Genomic DNA, 18,215 nt, shown 5'->3' on the forward strand with positions numbered 1-18,215 from the left:
ATCTTGGCCAACAAATTAGATTTGAGTGCTTGCTCCTCCCTCCCTCTTTCTTTCTTTTTCTCTTTCCCTCCCTCCCTCCCTTTCTTTCTCTCTCTCTTTTTCTCTCCTTCCTTCCTTCCCTTTCAGTCTTCCATATTTTCCCTTCCCTCCCTCCCTCCCTCCTTAATCTTTCAGTCTTCCATATTTTCCCTTCCCTCCCTCCCTCCCTCCTTAATCTTTCAGTCTTCCATATTTTTCCTTCCTTCCTTCCTTCCTTCCTTCCTTCCTTCCTTCCTTCCTTCCTTCCATATTTTCCCTTCCCTCCCTCCTTAATCTTTCAGTCTTCCATATTTTCCCTTCCCTCCCTCCCTTCCTCCTTAATCTTTCAGTCTTCCATATTTTCCCTTCCCTCCCTCCCTCCCTCCTTAATCTTTCAGTCTTCCATATTTTCCCTTCCTTCCTTCCTTCCTTCCTTCCTTCCTTCCTTCCCTTTCAGTCTTCCATATTTTCCCTTCCCTCCCTCCCTCCCTCCTTAATCTTTCAGTCTTCCATATTTTTCCTCCCTCCCTCCTTAATCTTTCAGTCTTCCATATTCTTCCTTCCTTCCTTCCTTCCCTTTCAGTCTTCCATATTTTTCCTTCCTTCCTTCCTTCCTTCCTTCCTTCCTTCCCTTTCAGTCTTCCATATTTTCCCTTCCCTCCCTCCCTCCCTCCTTAATCTTTCAGTCTTCCATATTTTCCCTCCCCTCCCTCCCTCCCTCCTTAATCTTTCAGTCTTCCATATTTTTCCTTCCTTCCTTCCTTCCTTCCTTCCTTCCTTCCCTTTCAGTCTTCCATATTTTCCCTTCCCTCCCTCCTTAATCTTTCAGTCTTCCATATTTTCCCTTCCCTCCCTCCCTCCCTCCTTAATCTTTCAGTCTTCCATATTTTCCCTTCCTTCCTTCCTTCCCTTTCAGTCTTCCATATTTTCCCTTCCCTCCCTCCCTCCCTCCTTAATCTTTCAGTCTTCCATATTTTTCCTCCCTCCCTCCTTAATCTTTCAGTCTTCCATATTCTTCCTTCCTTCCTTCCTTCCCTTTCAGTCTTCCATATTTTCCCTTCCTTCCTTCCCTTTCAGTCTTCCATATTTTCCCTTCCCTCCCTCCCTCCCTCCCTCCTTAATCTTTCAGTCTTCCATATTTTTCCTCCCTCCCTCCCTCCTTAATCTTTCAGTCTTCCATATTCTTCCTTCCTTCCTTCCTTCCTTCCTTCCTTCCCTTTCAGTCTTCCATATTTTTCCTTCCTTCCTTCCTTCCTTCCTTCCCTTTCAGTCTTCCATATTTTCCCTTCCCTCCCTCCCTCCCTCCTTAATCTTTCAGTCTTCCATATTTTTCCTCCCTCCCTCCCTCCTTAATCTTTCAGTCTTCCATATTCTTCCTTCCTTCCTTCCTTCCTTCCTTCCTTCCTTCCTTCCTTCCTTCCTTCCCTTTCAGTCTTCCATATTTTCCCTTCCCTCCCTCCCTCCCTCCCTCCTTAATCTTTCAGTCTTCCATATTTTTCCTCCCTCCCTCCCTCCTTAATCTTTCAGTCTTCCATATTCTTCCTTCCTTCCTTCCTTCCTTCCTTCCTTCCTTCCTTCCTTCCTTCCTTCCTTCCTTCCTTCCCTTTCAGTCTTCCATATTTTTCCTTCCTTCCTTCCTTCCTTCCTTCCCTTTCAGTCTTCCATATTTTCCCTTCCCTCCCTCCCTCCCTCCTTAATCTTTCAGTCTTCCATATTCTTCCTTCCTTCCTCCCTCCTTAATCTTTCAGTCTTCCATATTCTTCCTTCCTTCCTTCCTTCCTTCCTTCCTTCCTTCCCTTTCAGTCTTCCATATTTTCCCTTCCCTCCCTCCCTCCCTCCTTAATCTTTCAGTCTTCCATATTTTTCCTCCCTCCCTCCCTCCTTAATCTTTCAGTCTTCCATATTCTTTCTTTCTTCCTTCCTTCCTTCCTTCCTTCCTTCCTTCCTTCCTTCCTTCCTTCCTTCCTTCCTTCCTTCCCTTTCAGTCTTCCATATTTTTCCTTCCTTCCTTCCTTCCTTCCTTCCCTTTCAGTCTTCCATATTTTCCCTTCCCTCCCTCCCTCCCTCCTTAATCTTTCAGTCTTCCATATTTTTCCTCCCTCCCTCCCTCCTTAATCTTTCAGTCTTCCATATTCTTCCTTCCTTCCTTCCTTCCTTCCTTCCTTCCTTCCTTCCTTCCTTCCCTTTCAGTCTTCCATATTTTTCCTTCCTTCCTTCCTTCCTTCCTTCCCTTTCAGTCTTCCATATTTTCCCTTCCCTCCCTCCCTCCCTCCTTAATCTTTCAGTCTTCCATATTTTCCCTTCCCTCCCTCCCTCCCTCCTTAATCTTTCAGTCTTCCATATTCTTCCTTCCTTCCTTCCTTCCTTCCTTCCTTCCTTCCTTCCTTCCCTTTCAGTCTTCCATATTTTTCCTTCCTTCCTTCCTTCCTTCCTTCCCTTTCAGTCTTCCATATTTTTCCTTCCTTCCCTTTCAGTCTTCCATATTTTCCCTTCCCTCCCTCCCTCCCTCCCTCCTTAATCTTTCAGTCTTCCATATTTTCCCTCCCTCCCTCTCTTGCTTGTTTCTGCACCTCAGGTGCTGTTTTGAAGCTGTTTAGGTCCCAAAGCGATGTGTTGCTGAATGCATTCATGTAAGCTAAGGAAGAATGTTGGGGAGGATTTGAACTTTTTCTTGTCTGGTACAGTCTCGACAACGGGTTTTCCATTCGTGGTGTACAGAAGCCCAGGCCTTTCTTGGGGTTATGGCAGATGGTAGGAGTTAAATATCCCTTCTTCTGTGTAAGATATAAACATGGATGCTTATTAAGCAAAGGAATAAGGGGGCTTTGGAAGAGAGGAAATTATTCATTAGAAGCATCTTTACAGGTAGTCCTCTTTTAATGACCATTTAATGATGGTGCAGATTTATGATGGTGCTGGAAAAACCAATTTACAACACTTACGACCATCACAGCATCCCTGTGGTCACATGATCATGATTTGGGCGCTTGGCAACCAGTTTTATGACCATTGCAGTGTCCCGTGATCACATGATCACCATTTTTTACCTTCCTGGCCAGCTTCTGGCAAGCAAAACCAATGGGGAACTGCGTGATTCACCTAATGACCATGTGGTTCACTTAACAACCATGGTGATTCACTTAATGACCATCACAAAAAAGGTTGTAAAATTGGGTCAGATTCTCTTAATGACCATTTTGCTTAGCAACCAAAATTCCGGTCCCAATTGTTGTTAAGCGAGGACTATCTGTACAGCTTTCTGGGGCATCAGTTGTTAGCCTTGTAACTGGGTTCAGACACACCCTGAACTGGTCAGTGTGATTTTGGCTTAGGTTTCTGTTTTAGGGTGCTGTGTGAACCCAGCCAAATGTGGCTCATTAGGTCAACAAACAAGGGAGAAGGTAAATCCCATCATAGAGGTTTGTGATCAGTGATGGATGGCTTGATCTGTTGCTTGAATTCATTGAGTTGTTGGTTATTCAGCCAGGAAACCCTGGTTTAGAACATGTTGGCTGGCTGGGGAATCCTGGGAGTTGAAGTCCAGACATCCTAAAGTTGCTACGGTTGAGAAACACTGGTTTAGAAAGACATACAAAGCAGGAAAATTAGGTTTCATGGTGCCCCAAGGATGTTTATCATCCTTTTATCTATGCCCTTATGCTGGGCTCAGGACCATTAGACCCACTGGAGTTGCATTCAAGTCAAGTGTAGGAATAGATTGCAATTTTGTTCAACCACCTCTGACTTTTGTAACTGTTGTGTACTTTTATTCTCCGTCTGTTGTCAGGTTCCCTGCCAGTTTTAGATGTGGAAAGTCCTTGTGGACAGGGAACATTCTAATTTCCTTCGTTTATTTTGTATTTTACTGACACAGTTCCTAGGGCTACAACTCCATCCCCTTTATCTTGGAAAAAACTCTGTAAAATTCAGGGGAATTCGCTTCTGACTGTTTGGCTGCTGTTTTTTCTGCAAACTACAACACAGCTACACTAAAATTTTATACAATTGAGGGCAAAATGGGGTTAGAACTAGGAACGGCTCCTTCAGGTCAAGCTTCATTGCTGGTGACCATGGAGAAGTTCGTAACTTCACATTGGCAGAAGTACAATACCATGATCTTCTCCCAGGATGGTTTTTTCCTGTTTCAGTGTAGTCTAGATCTCCTGGTGGTCTCCTATCCAAATACTAACCATACCTACTTTTGAGCTGTCCAGATCAGCCAGATGCTTCCCCCACTAAGCCAGTTTCAGAACCAAAACAATGCCAAAGGAGAAGCAGAATAAAATCAGATTTTCTTTACCTATTTGTAAACACTAAGAAAGAGGAACTGGCGAACTCTCTGTGGAAGAAACTTACAAAACGTTGAAAAGTTCCCAAGAAGGGAATTTCCCTCTGGAGAATGATAATGCTTATTCCGGGGTGTAAGAGTCGAGTCTGGACATAGCATGGCAACCAAGGCTGGATGAGATGAAATTTTCTAGCTGCACCGGAGGCTCATATGAGTTAATCTGGGGGCAAATGGAATTGAAACTGACATTTTTTTTAATGGCTTGGGAAGTAGGGAACAGAAATAATGGAAATTGTACTCCCAGGTCTCTGTGCAGCTTGGGAATTGGGCACCTTGAAGAATGCTGCTGATATCTGCTGTCCTTCCTCGGTAACATTGAAGGAAAGGGCGGTGGGGATAGATCAAAAGCTTCCTATTTTGCAAACAGTTGGAAACAATTTGCACTCACCAAAGGTGATCCCCTATTTATAAACATGGATGTTTGCAGTCCCAAAAGCTGAACTCTTTGAAGCCTTGTTGAATTTGACTTGGAAAGTGGAGCAAGTGCTTACGTTCCTGCCTTTGAATCTGAGCAGACATCAAAGAGTTTCCATTTTATGCATTTAGAGGATGGAGAAATCATTTTTAAACAACAGAACAGTGCTTCCGTAGGATATCAGAAGCTGGTCATAGATACGGGAGGATCAAATGCACCTTCACGCCATCCAAGTTTTGCAACCACAAGCTGATGGCATCAGGGTCTGTAAAAGGGGGAGACTGACAATTTATCTGCCAATCCAATTAGTTATTATGGTTAAATTATGGTGGCCCATATTTTCTTGGGGAAAAAAAATAAAAGACCAACCAGAAAAACAGGCAAATCTGAAAGAGGTTCATAAGGGTAAAAATGCTTAATTGTTTATGTTTATTACTTTGCTTTATTCAAGGGCAAAACCAAGAAAAACTTTACAAGATCACATATTTCTAAGAAAAATACCTAAAATCGAAACAATATTGGTAAATTTATTTTTCAAAAGACACTTCCATTTCCATATTTTTCACATGAATGTGAAAGACCTGGCATTAGGTGGGTGTGATTTACTTAACAACCGCCTCGCTTAGCGACAAGTTCCGGTCCCAATTGTGGTTGTAAGTCAAGAACTACCTGTAGTCTTAAGGACAATGTTAAAAATGCCCAGATAATTTTTTCTCCATAATACAACCCTCGCTCCCAAAAAATTAATCTGAGTCACAGGGAAACCAGATGGTTTTGTTTACTTTTTTTCTTATGCACCTTGAGATGTCTTACCGATTTCTCAGAACCAATTCAGAGTCCTTCAGTAAATAAATTCCTTTGCTCCATTTCTTTAAAGACATAGCAATCATTACATTTAATTTTTCTATTAATCCAGTTTGGAATGTATTTTAATGTGGTTAGAGTATTGTAACAGAATCGTAAATGACTGTCGAAGCCCGTCTCTACTTCAACTTATACCTAGCACAATCAAGGTGGAGTTGTTTTGAGTTTCTTTCTCACCATTTCTACTTTCCTGGGGCTCAGATTTTGTTTTTTTCTTCTGTAAAGGCCCCACCTTCTCCAGACATTGCATCACCATTTTTAAGGAGCAATCTTTGTAGGTTCCTAGCTTTTCCACGATCCTCCATCTTTAGTATCTTCCAAACTTGGATTAATGCACTGCTCAGATTAATCTTCATCTCAGGCAACCTCTTTGCTATGAATGTCTTGGGAAAAACATCTTTCCCACCATGCCTTGAAATGAACAGATGGTAGGCAGTGACCTCTTTTTATTAATTTTTTTATTGCGTTGTACCTTTCAGAAAGTTGATCAATATAGAGCTTGGACAGTTTCCCAGTGAGCCAAATTAGTTATCTCCTGATGCCAGTTTGCAGGCTGGAAAAAAAACAGTAGCAGAAAACAGTCATACTACGCCACTGACTTTGTATGCGTGCCCTGAATTATCAGCCCAGGAAGTTTGCTTCTACTTTTTGAAAAGCAGTTTCTGGAGAACTGATGGTTATGCCCAGAAATCCACGGATGTGGTGTTGGGTTTTGTCAATAAATATTTTATGTTTTCCTTCCACCAGTCTTGGCCCGTCACCGAGATCGGAAGCTGATTTCCTTTCCCGGCTTTCAATGTTTATTGTATGGAGGAAAAGTGTGGAGTTTACCGTCTGTGTTCAAGAGGTGTTGTAATCCAAAAATCTGTGTGATGTGGGAAGCATTCAGGAAGAGAAGAATCTGTGTGTACAAAACACTGCTGGGCTCAGCAGTCCTGTGCATTGTTTGATGCAAAAAGATTGTTTTAAGAATTATTTCCAAGAAGTGCAGTGTGTGGAGTTTTCTTTAACAAGATTTATTGAGATGAAAGGGATGGGCCTGCAAGAATGTCGGCTGCTGAGCTAATCCCATGTAGAATTAATTTATCTCCATGTTTATAAGGGCTGACACTTTCTGATTTTCTTTCTAACATCCTTCTCCTCCAGCTAGGATGCAAATCTTTTTATTGGTTACAGAGTAACTTGCAGCTGGTGGTTATTTACGCAGCAGTCTCCTGAATCTTTATTAGTTTGGGAACCCACCTTTACAAGTTATAGGTATTCTTAATGCAAGAAATAGCTGGTATCATTCTGTTAGCATGCAGAGTTTCACAGGTCTTTTCTGCAGAATATGCACAAAAGAAGTACAGGTAGTCCTCACTTAATGACCATTCGTTTAGTGATGGTTCAGACTTACGACAGTGGGGAAAAACCAACTTACGGCCGGTGCTCACACTTACAGCCATCACAGCATCCCTGCAGTCACGTGATCATGATTTGGGCACTTGGCAACTGGTTCACATTTATGACCATTGCAATATCCCATGGTCATGTGATTGTTATTTTCGACCTTCCCGGCTGGCTTCTGGCAAGCAAAATCAATGGGGGACTGCCTGATTCGCTTAATGATCATGTGTTCACTTAACAGCCATGGTGATTTGCTTAATGACCGGTGCAAAAAAAAGGTAATAAAATTGGGTCAGATTCACTTAATGATCGCTTCACTTAGCAACCAAAATTCTGCTCTTGATTGTGGTCATTAAGCGAGGACTACCTGTACAAAATCTGTAGAGAAGAAAGCAGAACAAGGAAGAGGTAGGGTGATAATGTTTATCTGGCCACCTGGATAATAAAAATAATAAAATGATGCAATCCAGACATCATGATGATGATGAAGAAGAAGAAGATGCTAATCCATTCAATCGTGTCTGATTTTTGGCAATTTTATGGACCAGCTTTCTCCACTTTTTCTGATCTTGTGTGGCTTCTTTTAGTTGTTTTATGCTCTGGCAATCCAGACTACTTTAAGTTAAATCAGACAAATTAATAGAAGTTTGATTTGCAAAGAGAGCCAGACTGGCACCCTCATCTTATTTTGGACCTAGTAGCTGCTGTAGCATCTGATTTTTGGTTCTGGAACCATTGTTGGTTCTGGAAAACCATCTAGGAGAAGTTTGGCATCTCTGTTTACCACCCCAGATCCCTTTCAACAGAAAATATCCGGCGTTGAACTGGGCCCTCCTCAGCTACAAAGCACATCTTCCTCCCCGAAGGGGTAGTTTTGTAAAATGGGTTTGTCAAGATGCCTTGAAATTCAGATTCCATGTTGCAGAGAGAGTGGGCTGGTTTTTACCAATCTGCCGTGGTCAGGAACCTCATCAGGCCCTAGTTTTGTAGGCAGCTGACCGTAGGGTATGGGTTCCTGTACTAATACATTAACATTTCTGGAGGTGTTGAAGGAATGGCTGGATAACCACCTCTCAAGGGTGGCTTACTTTGGTTTTCCTGCTTATTAGGTTTGATGTTCCTTGTGTTCCTTCCAACGTTCCAGTTCTGTTGTTGTTGTTTATTCGTTCAGTCGCTTCCGACTCTTCGTGACTTCATGGACCAGCCCCCTCCAGAGCTTCCTGTCGGTCGTCAACACCCCCAGCTCCCCCAGGGACGAGTCCGTCACCTCTAGAATGTCATCCATCCACCTTGCCCTTGGTCGGCCCCTCTTCCTTTTGCCCTCCACTCTCCCCAGCATCAGCATCTTCTCCAGGCTGTCCTGTCTTCTCATTGTGTGGCTGAAGTATTTCAGTTTCGCCTTTAATATCATTCCCTCCAGTGAGCAGTCTGGCTTTATTTCCTGGAGGATGGACTGGTTGGATCTTCTTGCAGTCCAAGGCACTCTCAGGATTTTCCTCCAACACCACAGTCCAAAAGCATCGATCTTCCTTCTCTCAGCCTTCCTTATGGTCCAGCTCTCGCAGCCATATGTTACTACGGGGAACACCATTGCTTTAACTATGCGGACCTTTGTTGTCAGTGCGATGTCTCTGCTCTTGACTATTTTATCGAGATTGGTCATTGCTCTTCTCCCAAGGATTAAGCGTCTTCTGATTTCCTGACTGCAGTCAGCATCTGCAGTAATCTTCGCACCTAGAAATGCAAAGTCTTTCACTGCTTCTACATTTTCTCCCTCTATTTGCCAGTTATCAATCAAGCTGGTTGCCATAATCTTGGTTTTTTTGAGGTTTAGCTGCAAACCAGCTTTTGCACTTTCTTCTTTCACCTTCATCATAAGGCTCCTCAGTTCCTCTTCTTCCAGTTCTGTGATTCTATGAATAAATATTTAAACTTACGTTCAAGGAGTTGGCATTCCCACCATTTCAGTTCACCACTGGTCCAATTATTGGCTTGAAGCCATGCACTCCAGATGGAATAAACTCCCTAGTGTAACTTTAAGATGTGTGGACTTCAACGCCCAGAATTCCCCAGCCAGCATGCTGGGAGTTGAAGTCCACACATCTTGAAGCATGCTGGCTGGGGAATTCTGGGGGCTGAAGTCCACACATCTTAAAAGAAAGCTGGGTGGGGAATTCTGGGAGTTGAAGTCCACACATCTTAAAGTGTGCTGGCTGGGGAATTCTGGGAGTTGAGGTCCACACATCTTAAAATTGCCAAGATTGAGATACACTGCCCTAGTGGATGTCGACCAGCACACACAGGGTTGAATTTTGGATGCAAGCAGAGCAGAGTGTTGGAGGACAGCCTCTGCATGGTGCACCATTTCGTTTTCCTTCACGACCTTGATTCAAAAACTGGCCTGGGGCACCCTCCACTTGGCTGCGGTCAGGATGTAACTGAAGGGGCCCCGGCTGTGGATTTCCGGTCTTCCTATTGAATCAGTCCTGGCAAGAGGCCATGTTTTGTGTCTTGTTGACTGAGGTTAACATGACGTCCTTCTGTATACAGCATTTGATCCAACAGGCTGCAGTGTTATGTTGGCTCCCAGATCTTTGCTATCTGTCTGTCCCAGGTGCTTATCCAGCCCAGGGCTTAGCTTTTCCCTCCAGCTTTTTGGAGAAATTCCAGCCGTAATGGCCTCTTTCCCTTGATAAGGGAGCGTTAATGGACCCAACAAGATCAAAGCATTCTTGCCGGTAACATGATTAATCAGCTTCGATTTCCTTGAAGGGCATCTCTGCTTCTCCTGTTGTTGCAGCCATTACAAAGCAGCCGGGCTGATAGCAAAGCCCAATCTGTGTCCCCTCCAGACACCAAGCGTTAAGAGTGGGAAGCTGGATCTCCACAAGGCGCTTCAAAACTTCAATGCATTGCTAGGGAAATTTTGCCTTGGTGCTCATGAGGAACACCAAGATCAAGTCCAGGAACTAAGCTAGATCTTCTAAAAGTTCTTCTGGAGGCCTGTGTTTTTTTTTTTAAACAAAGAACCAAGGAAGTCCCCCCCGCCACCTTCCAGAAATGGAAACCCCTAAAGATGGAAGTTGCTTGGAAGAAACTTGATAGGCACGGCTGAGAATTATCAGAGCCCCAAGTCAACAAACGAACAGCCGTGATCTGGACTTCTTCTGAAAGCCATTGAACGCCAAACTTTTTTTAGCTTTGTCGAATCCTCTGTAAGGAAGGAAGTCACACAATTGCAGTTCCTCCCTGTTTTCTTTCCCAGAGGACTCAATTTTGAAAGACCTCAAGTGGGCTCCAAAGGAGGGTGTCATCAGACAAGACCATGGAAGATAAAGTTCCCCAACCTTTTCAGGGCCATCAAAGAAGACTCCTTTCTCTTTACAGTAGGCCCATAGTGGTGGGACGGGGGGGACTCCATCCACATCTGGATGGACAGCAGCAGGGGATAGTTTATCCCATTGAGAAAACACTGCCCAATGGGAAGGTTCACTTCTGAACTTCCCAAAAACTATATTCTTAAATTTTGCATTCCTCTGAACCTTCTCTGCTGTTGGCTGAAGTTTCAAAGGATGAGCAGAACCCTTGTAGGATCGATTCCTGGATCCAGGTTGGTCTCTCTTGAGTTCTGGCGATGAACTGGCCAATTTTTCATCTTTTTCTCTGTGCTGCTGCCCATATCAGATATATCATTGTGGTTTGATTCCAGTTGAATTCAGACAGTTAGTCTGATGTCTTTAAAAAAATGGGGGGGGGATGCATTGAACGCAAAAGAGCCCATAGATGGAATTGTCTTTCGATCACATCTTTGGATCAAAGTTTTGTACCACTCTGCTATTTTATGACCTGGTTTGCTCCCTTCCTGCATGAGTATTCCTGTTAAAATTTCATGATTCCAGTGTTGGGTCTGGCTTAAGCTTCTGACATCAAATGCTTCACCTTGAGGACGAGGGGAGGTGTCACCTCAAATTCTTGTGCTGGCTTCCCATCCCTTGTCTCCATCCTGCCCCCTCCTTTGCTCCTTTTTTAAACTCATCCTAGCAGCCTGTGGTTTGTTTCCAACTGCAGAAATACTTGCATGCCACAGATGGACCTTCTGACGTGCAGCTATGAAATAAGATAGAGAGTGGTGACAGGGGAAGGGACTCGCCACCCTTCCGTTGTCCCACATCTGCAGTTCTCATCTGCATCTCAGCTTTGGATAGATTTCCTTTGACTCCATAATCTTTTCCTACCCAAGCATGGTCCAGATGTTGATTCAGTGCCCAGAATTACAGCATTGGCTAAATGCTGGTTTGGTATTCCAGACATTGAAGCCCATGCCCTTCCTAGTTTGAGCACAGCTACTGTTCTATTCTTTTGACCCTCTTTGAAAGCTCTCTAAGAGGTGCCCAGCTGCCCCTCACCTCTTGTGGTGGTGAGTTCCACAGGTTAATGAAATAACACAATCTTCTATTCCGCTTTGCCCTGAAGTGGCCGTTGTTCATTGGTTGACTTGAATTCTTGTTGGAGAGAATGGAAGGGCTTTGAAGTCCACCTTGCCTGATTTTAAAGATTAATCCTCAACCGAAGCCAGAACTTCACCTTTTAAGATTGATAGACAGACAGAAAAAAGTCATGGAGGATTATTTCAGTGTATGATATTGATTACTGTGACGAGATTACTATATGCACAAAGATGGAAGGATTTGGCATTACCTACTACGGAGGAATGGTTGGTGAAGATGACAGAACTTGCTGAGATGGTTAAAGGACGTCACTGATTTAGAGGAAAGACAATATCTACGTTTATTGGTGACTGGAAACCCCTTATGGACTTTTTGCAAAAAAATGAAAAAACTGAATGTGGTTCATGGCTTTGATTATTAGATAGGGTAGATTATAGAAAGAAGACCAGGTTGGGGACAGATCCTCCTAGAGGTAACCTATCTGTGTGGTTGCTGAGAGTCTACCCTGATTTGATGGCACATAACTGGGCATAAACAAGCCTCTTGACTAAGATGATGATGATGATGTAATAGTTGATCTTGGTAAAAACCAGCCCAGTAAATCACAAAGCTTTAACACCATCAGATGCATATTTCTTGGGTAAAAAAGCAAATGAGACAGCAGCTTTTTGTGTGTGTATATGTAAAATTTTATCCCATGCGTTTGTTGTTCCAGCATTGATTTTATTTCTTTAAAACTAACTCCAAAAGTATCAACTGAATCTTCCAGCATCCAGCTGGATCAAAATGCCAGCTCTCCTTCCGTGCAAGCCCCATCATGATCTGAGGCCTTCCGAGTCCTTCTGGCTCAAGGGGGCATCCCTCCATCTTTACATCTCCTTTTCTTCTTACCTTCCTCATTACAAAGAAAACATGGGAAAGATTTTAACAGGATTCCTGAATTTGTTCACTGCTCCAGGAATGCTGGCCCCAAGAGGTGGACTTCAGATCAAGCTGTATCAGTAAAAATTTGGGTGGGGTCTGTTTGCTTTGCATGTTTTCCAAATGTCTGGAGATGGGTGGAGGAACGGACTTGAATATACTCCACTCCACTGCATTTTGCTTTATCTTTCCCTTCACTGGGAATGTGAGTCAATAATGGTGGTTCTGATTATTCCTTGCAATGTCTTTATGCTACTTTGCAATGCCAGGTAGCTTCTAAACATTTTTAGGGAACCACCTGCTGAATTTTGCACTACAGTCCTTTGAGTGGGCACCATGTTAAGATGCAGACAGCACAAAAACTGTATGACTACCACCCAGTTTAAAATTTGACCATCCTCCAAGTAAAACTGAAAATGTGGATCCCACCCATCGGCACCCATTTTGCATCGTGTCCCACCCAGTGTCTCTCCCAATCCTCAAAACTTGCCTCTTTCTACATATGCAACTGATTTTGCACCTCCAAATTAGCAAGATGGCTTAGGAGACCAAACCGGAGAAGTAAATTCGGTGCAATATTTTATTTTTATCTTCTGTCCCATAAAAGTGGTTTCAGTTTGAACGGTGAGTGTCATCTTGGGCTGGTGAGCATTCAGGGTAGTTGACAGAATTTAGAACAAAGTATTCCCCAGAAATACACACACACACACACACACACACGCAAAAGATACAGATAGTCCTCACGATGGTGCTGAAAAACACAACGTATGACCAGTCCTCACACTTATGACTGTTGCAGCGTCCTCCCAGTCACGTGATCACAATTTGGGTGCTTGGGAACCAGTTTGCATTTATGACCATCACAGTATCATGTGGTCACATGATTGCCATTTTTGACCTTCCCAGCTGGCTTCTGGCAAGCAAAATCAATGGGGAACCACGTGATTTGCTTAACGACCATGTGATTCACTTAATGCCTGGAGTGATTCACTTAATGACCACCACAAAAAAGGTCATAAAATGAAGTCGGATTTGCTTAATGCGCGTTTTGCTTAGCAACTGAAATTCTGGTCCCAATTGTGATTGTTAAGCAAGGACTACCTGTACTTGTCTTGATGAAGGGGGAAGTCATTTCTTTATATATCTATTTTTTTTCTTTTTTTGCCTTTTTCTCTGCACTTTTTAATTTTTTACTTTTTATAATTTTCTTAGTTTGTATTAGTTTTTTGTCTTGTATCTGTAAACTGTAATAAAAATTATTATAAAAGAAAAAAAGAAAAAAGGCAGGGGAGTGGGGGAGAGAGAAAGAGAGGGCAGGGAGAAGAGAAGTATTAGGGTAACAAAAAGCCAATCCAAGCCCAAAGGGATTGAGATTGCACTACCTTTTTTCAGGTGGGTATCTATACAGACCTTTGCAATTTAGAATTTAAATGCTGTGTTGAACTTAGACAATATGGAACCGTATTCTCGAATAGGGCTTCTTGGTTGAAGAGGATTCCACTCAATTTCCTTGAATTCAGTTCAATTCAAGGGAATTCAAAGGCGGGGAATTGAATCCCCTTCAGTTGTGGCATTGTGCAGGCCACACAATAGACCTATTCAGTCTGCCTTTGTTGCATTTCCTTTCTCTTCTCCTTCGTCAGTTGCGTTTTTCCCATGAAGGTTTCTTTAAAAGGACCTCAGGCTCAGTGGCAGAGAACGGAAGAGTGATGGCTGGTTCCTTGAGAGAGAAAATGGTGTCACTTCTCCATCTCTGACTTTTCTTCCCACCAGAAGCGCTTCAAAGGCCCGTCGCCTCCGAATTCGAGCCCCAGAGCCTCAGTGAAGCCGCCCGCTGGAATTCCAAAGAAAATCTTCTTTCTGCTCCCGGCGAAAATGATCCCAACCTTTTTGTGGCCTTGTACGATTTCGTAGCGAGCGGGGACAACACTCTCAGCATCACTAAAGGTAGGAGGTGGACGGAAGAGGTCTACAAATGGAAAGCTGAGTGAGAAGGGTGGAAGGGAGGAGGGAGGGAGGGTTGGCCTTTTGATGGCGGTTAAATTATCTGTTGCAAAGGTTGGATCCCATTTCTTAGTTTGCTCAGAAACTTTAAGAGCACTTCATGTTAAGAAAAACAACAGCACCCTCTCTTAAAATCATGCATAAATGCATTAAATTGTCATCCACTCAACGGGAGGGTTTTGACATTGCAAGACTGATGTCGGCCTTGCAGGGTAAACTAGACAGGAATCACAACCAGAGGAACTAATTCTACTTTATTGCAAAGCTACATTAACAGAGTCTCGCAAGTCTGAAAGTACAATTCTACCCCCCCATCTCCTTTACAGCCCGAGAAACTAGGGAGGGTCCCTTCTGAACCTCTTTCTCCACCCATTATGCAGCTGCGGGCTACACCCACTCTTATCTGACTGTTTCTTTGGCAGAGTCTCTGGGCCCAGTCTCCCAAGGTCTTTCCCACACGCTATTTTATTTATTATTTTATTTATTTATTCAAATTTAATTACCGCCCACCTCCCCCCAAAGAGGGACTCTGGGCGGTTTACAATAAAATCAAACTACGGCCATAAACGTTAAAATCTCATAAAAATCAAACACATTACAATTGTAAAATGCAATAAATAAATATAAATATAACATCTATTACATCTATAGAGACATCAACTCCCCAAATGTTGGGGTTGGCTCAGATGCAGAGCTGCAAAGGAGCCCTCCCAGGTTAACCAGGTTAGGCAAAGGCATTATGGGGTCTTCAGTTGATCTTCATAAGTGTGTTGTGTAGGCACAGTTGTTCCTTGATGAGGTGGCCGAGAAGGGTGTGTGTGAACATCCTGCCTTTTACAACTCATTCTTGGCCGCCTCCCCAGCTTCTCACATCTTTGTTCAGACCCAAGGGCAGCTGTGAGGAAGAAACTCTTAAAAGTTTTTCTTAACGTGGAAAGCGTAGTCTGCCAGGGAGGCTGCCAAAATATGGAGAGATGAATAATACAGGTTGTCCTCATTTAGCAACCACCTCATTTAGTGACTGTTTGCAGTTACGATGGGAGTGAAAAAGTAACATTACGACCCAGCCTTGCATTTACGACCTTTGCAGGTCTGTAAAGCAAAGGAAAGCGGAAGTCAGATCATAAGCACCGTTGCGGTTTCACTTAGCAACCGCTTCATTTAATGACTGAGTTTCTGGTCCCCTTTATGGTCACTAAACGAGGACTACCTGTAGAACATAAAAAACACCAGGTCCCCTCTGCTATGTCCAGTGATAAAGACAGTTGGACACATCTCCGTGAGAAATTCAAAAGAAATTCTCAAACATCCTGAGGATAAGGTAATAAAACAGAAGCTTTTTTTGCAGAGGAAGAAAACTTTGGAAAAACCAGGTTTTGGCACCACATTACCTGATGGGAATCTCCCTATTGTTTGCAGTCCTTGTTGCTTGCTAGTCTAGCGCAGGAATCATCTTGAAACAGTTGCTGCTGCTCTGTTTAATGCAAATGCCATCAAATCAGGACCATGTCTTTTCTGCTTCTGCCTGGAGGCCCCGTATGGTTGTCTGACAACCGAGTGAAATAAAAGAATGTCTGGCTTGCGTGACGTTCTCCATTGTCCCTGACCGAGCCATTAGGGGTTGGTCCTTCGAATTAAAAAAGGGGTTGCCCTTTTCTTTTGCCATTTCTTAATTGCTGCCTGTGAACGCGCCCCTCGAAGCAGGAAAGGAAGATTCTCAGGGGGGTTGCTGATGTGGTCGTTTTCCTGATTTACTAACAGGGGAAAAACTTCGAGTCTTGGGCTACAACCACAACGGAGAATGGTGCGAAGCCCAGACGAAGAACGGGCAGGGCTGGGTGCCCAGCAACTACATCACCCCCGTAAACAGCTTGGAAAAGCACTCTTGGTACCACGGGCCGGTGTCGCGCAACGCAGCTGAGTACCTGCTCAGCAGCGGGATCAACGGCAGCTTTTTGGTACGGGAAAGTGAGAGCAGTCCTGGTCAGAGATCCATCTCCTTGCGATACGAGGGGAGGGTCTACCATTATCGGATCAACACCGCCTCTGATGGGAAGGTGAGTGCCATTTACGGTGGCCACCAGCAGGCAGGCAGTAAGTGACCAGTTTCGTCTGTCTGGGACTCTTCAGGTGTAGGTAGCCAGATTTAATTTTATGGGGCTCAAATTCTCTACCAGTAGTCCTCACTTAATGACCATTTGCTTGGTGATGGTTCAGACTTACGACGGTGCTGAAAAAACCAACTTACAACTGCTCACACTTAACAACTGTCACAGCATCCCCACAATCTGAGTGCTTGGCAACCAGTTTGCAGTTTTGACCATCACAGCATTCTATAGTCGTGTGATCACCGTTTTTGACCTTCACAGCCAGCTTCCTGCAAGCAAAATCATGGAGAACTGCGCGATCCGCTTAACAGCTATGTGGTTTGCTTAATGACAGCCAGAGAAAAGGTCATAAAATCGGGTCAGATTTGCTTAATGACTGCTTCCCTTAGCAAGCAAAATTGTAGTCTCAGTTGTGGTCATTAAGCGAGGACTACCTGCACTGAGAGGTGAACTCATGGACCTTCATGCTTTAGATGACCAGATACAGTGCATAAGCTTTGGGAGCTGTGTGAGTCCTGGAGCTGAGTTCAAACATGGTGCAACAGGATGGGGACAATTGAGATTTTAGAACAGTGTTTCTCAGCCTTGGCAAGCTGGCTGGGGAATTCTGGGAGTTGAAATCCACACATCTCAAAGTTGTCAACGCTGAGAAACGCTGCTTTAGAAGGACCACTTGGAGAGGACCATGCCTACTAGTGACATGGCTCAAAATGTGGTGAGGAAAACAACTTCCTTGGTAGCACACACTCGCAGACCCATGCATGCACACCCATGCACACAGACATGGGGTAATGCCTTTAAAATGGTGACGATGCATTTCCTCAACACGCACTCAATGATGTTTCTTTTTAGTCCACCTTTTTAAAACAATCGGTTTTGTTTCCATGACTGTGCTTCTCTTACTGTGATGAACCTTGTTGATTTATCTGTTTTATTCTCTTGATTTAAAATCAGGTTGTTCAACCAATGGTTATTTTTTCCCCCTATTGAACGTACTTTGGTTTTTCACTTACTCATTGCTCAGTTTATTATGCCTCTTTGTTTGTTTGTTTATCGTATTTATATGGCTGCCCACCTCACATAAATGTGACTCAGGGCAGTGTATTATTTATATATTATTAAATATTAATAATATTAAATATTATTTATGTATATAATTGTCCATCTTGCTGGTTACAATTCTGGCCTCCCTGAGGAGTGTATAAAAAATTAAATTACGAGAAAGAATGATGCAAATGATAATAACATCCCTTTGTAATTGATTACATCTTTGCTATGACACATTTCTTTTCATATATGCTGTATATATAATAACTTGATTAAATTTTAAAACAAAGAGATAAAATCTAACAAACTAATAAAGAGAAAGAGATCAGAAGTGCAGGAAAAAAGAAAAGAAAAAAGGAAGGGAACAGAAATAGAAAAAGAAATAACTCCTGATTCCTTTTACAGCAGATATAAGTAAAACTTACATTAACTCTTACTCTGAGGTTACAACATAACGTCCATTTTCTCTATTGTCAACTAATATTTTTAATCATCAAATCCGTATATCTTAATTTCATTCTTTTCTGTTTCACACAAAAAGTCCATAAGGGGTTTCCAATTTGCCATGCTGTGTCACATTTCTTAGTCTTTTAAAATGTCACAGAATTGTGGTTACATTCGCACAATCTGTCCTGTATATTTTCTAGGGTTTGTGC

At 43.1% G+C, this 18,215-nt stretch overlaps 1 protein-coding gene across 2 annotated transcripts in view; it reads left to right on the plus strand.

Annotated features, from left to right (window-relative positions):
• ABL1 (ABL proto-oncogene 1, non-receptor tyrosine kinase) overlaps positions 1-18,215 on the plus strand; it is a 135,860-nt gene that overhangs the window by 72,140 nt on the left and 45,505 nt on the right. For both annotated transcript variants that reach the window (XM_063316014.1, XM_063316015.1), the window contains exons 2-3: positions 14,174-14,347; positions 16,166-16,461. In XM_063316014.1, coding sequence (XP_063172084.1) covers positions 14,174-14,347; positions 16,166-16,461 — 470 coding nt within the window. The remainder of the gene's footprint in view (positions 1-14,173; positions 14,348-16,165; positions 16,462-18,215) is intronic.

This window comes from Candoia aspera, chromosome 16 (assembly GCF_035149785.1).
Source record: "Candoia aspera isolate rCanAsp1 chromosome 16, rCanAsp1.hap2, whole genome shotgun sequence".
NCBI classification, from domain to species: Eukaryota; Metazoa; Chordata; class Lepidosauria; order Squamata; family Boidae; genus Candoia; species Candoia aspera.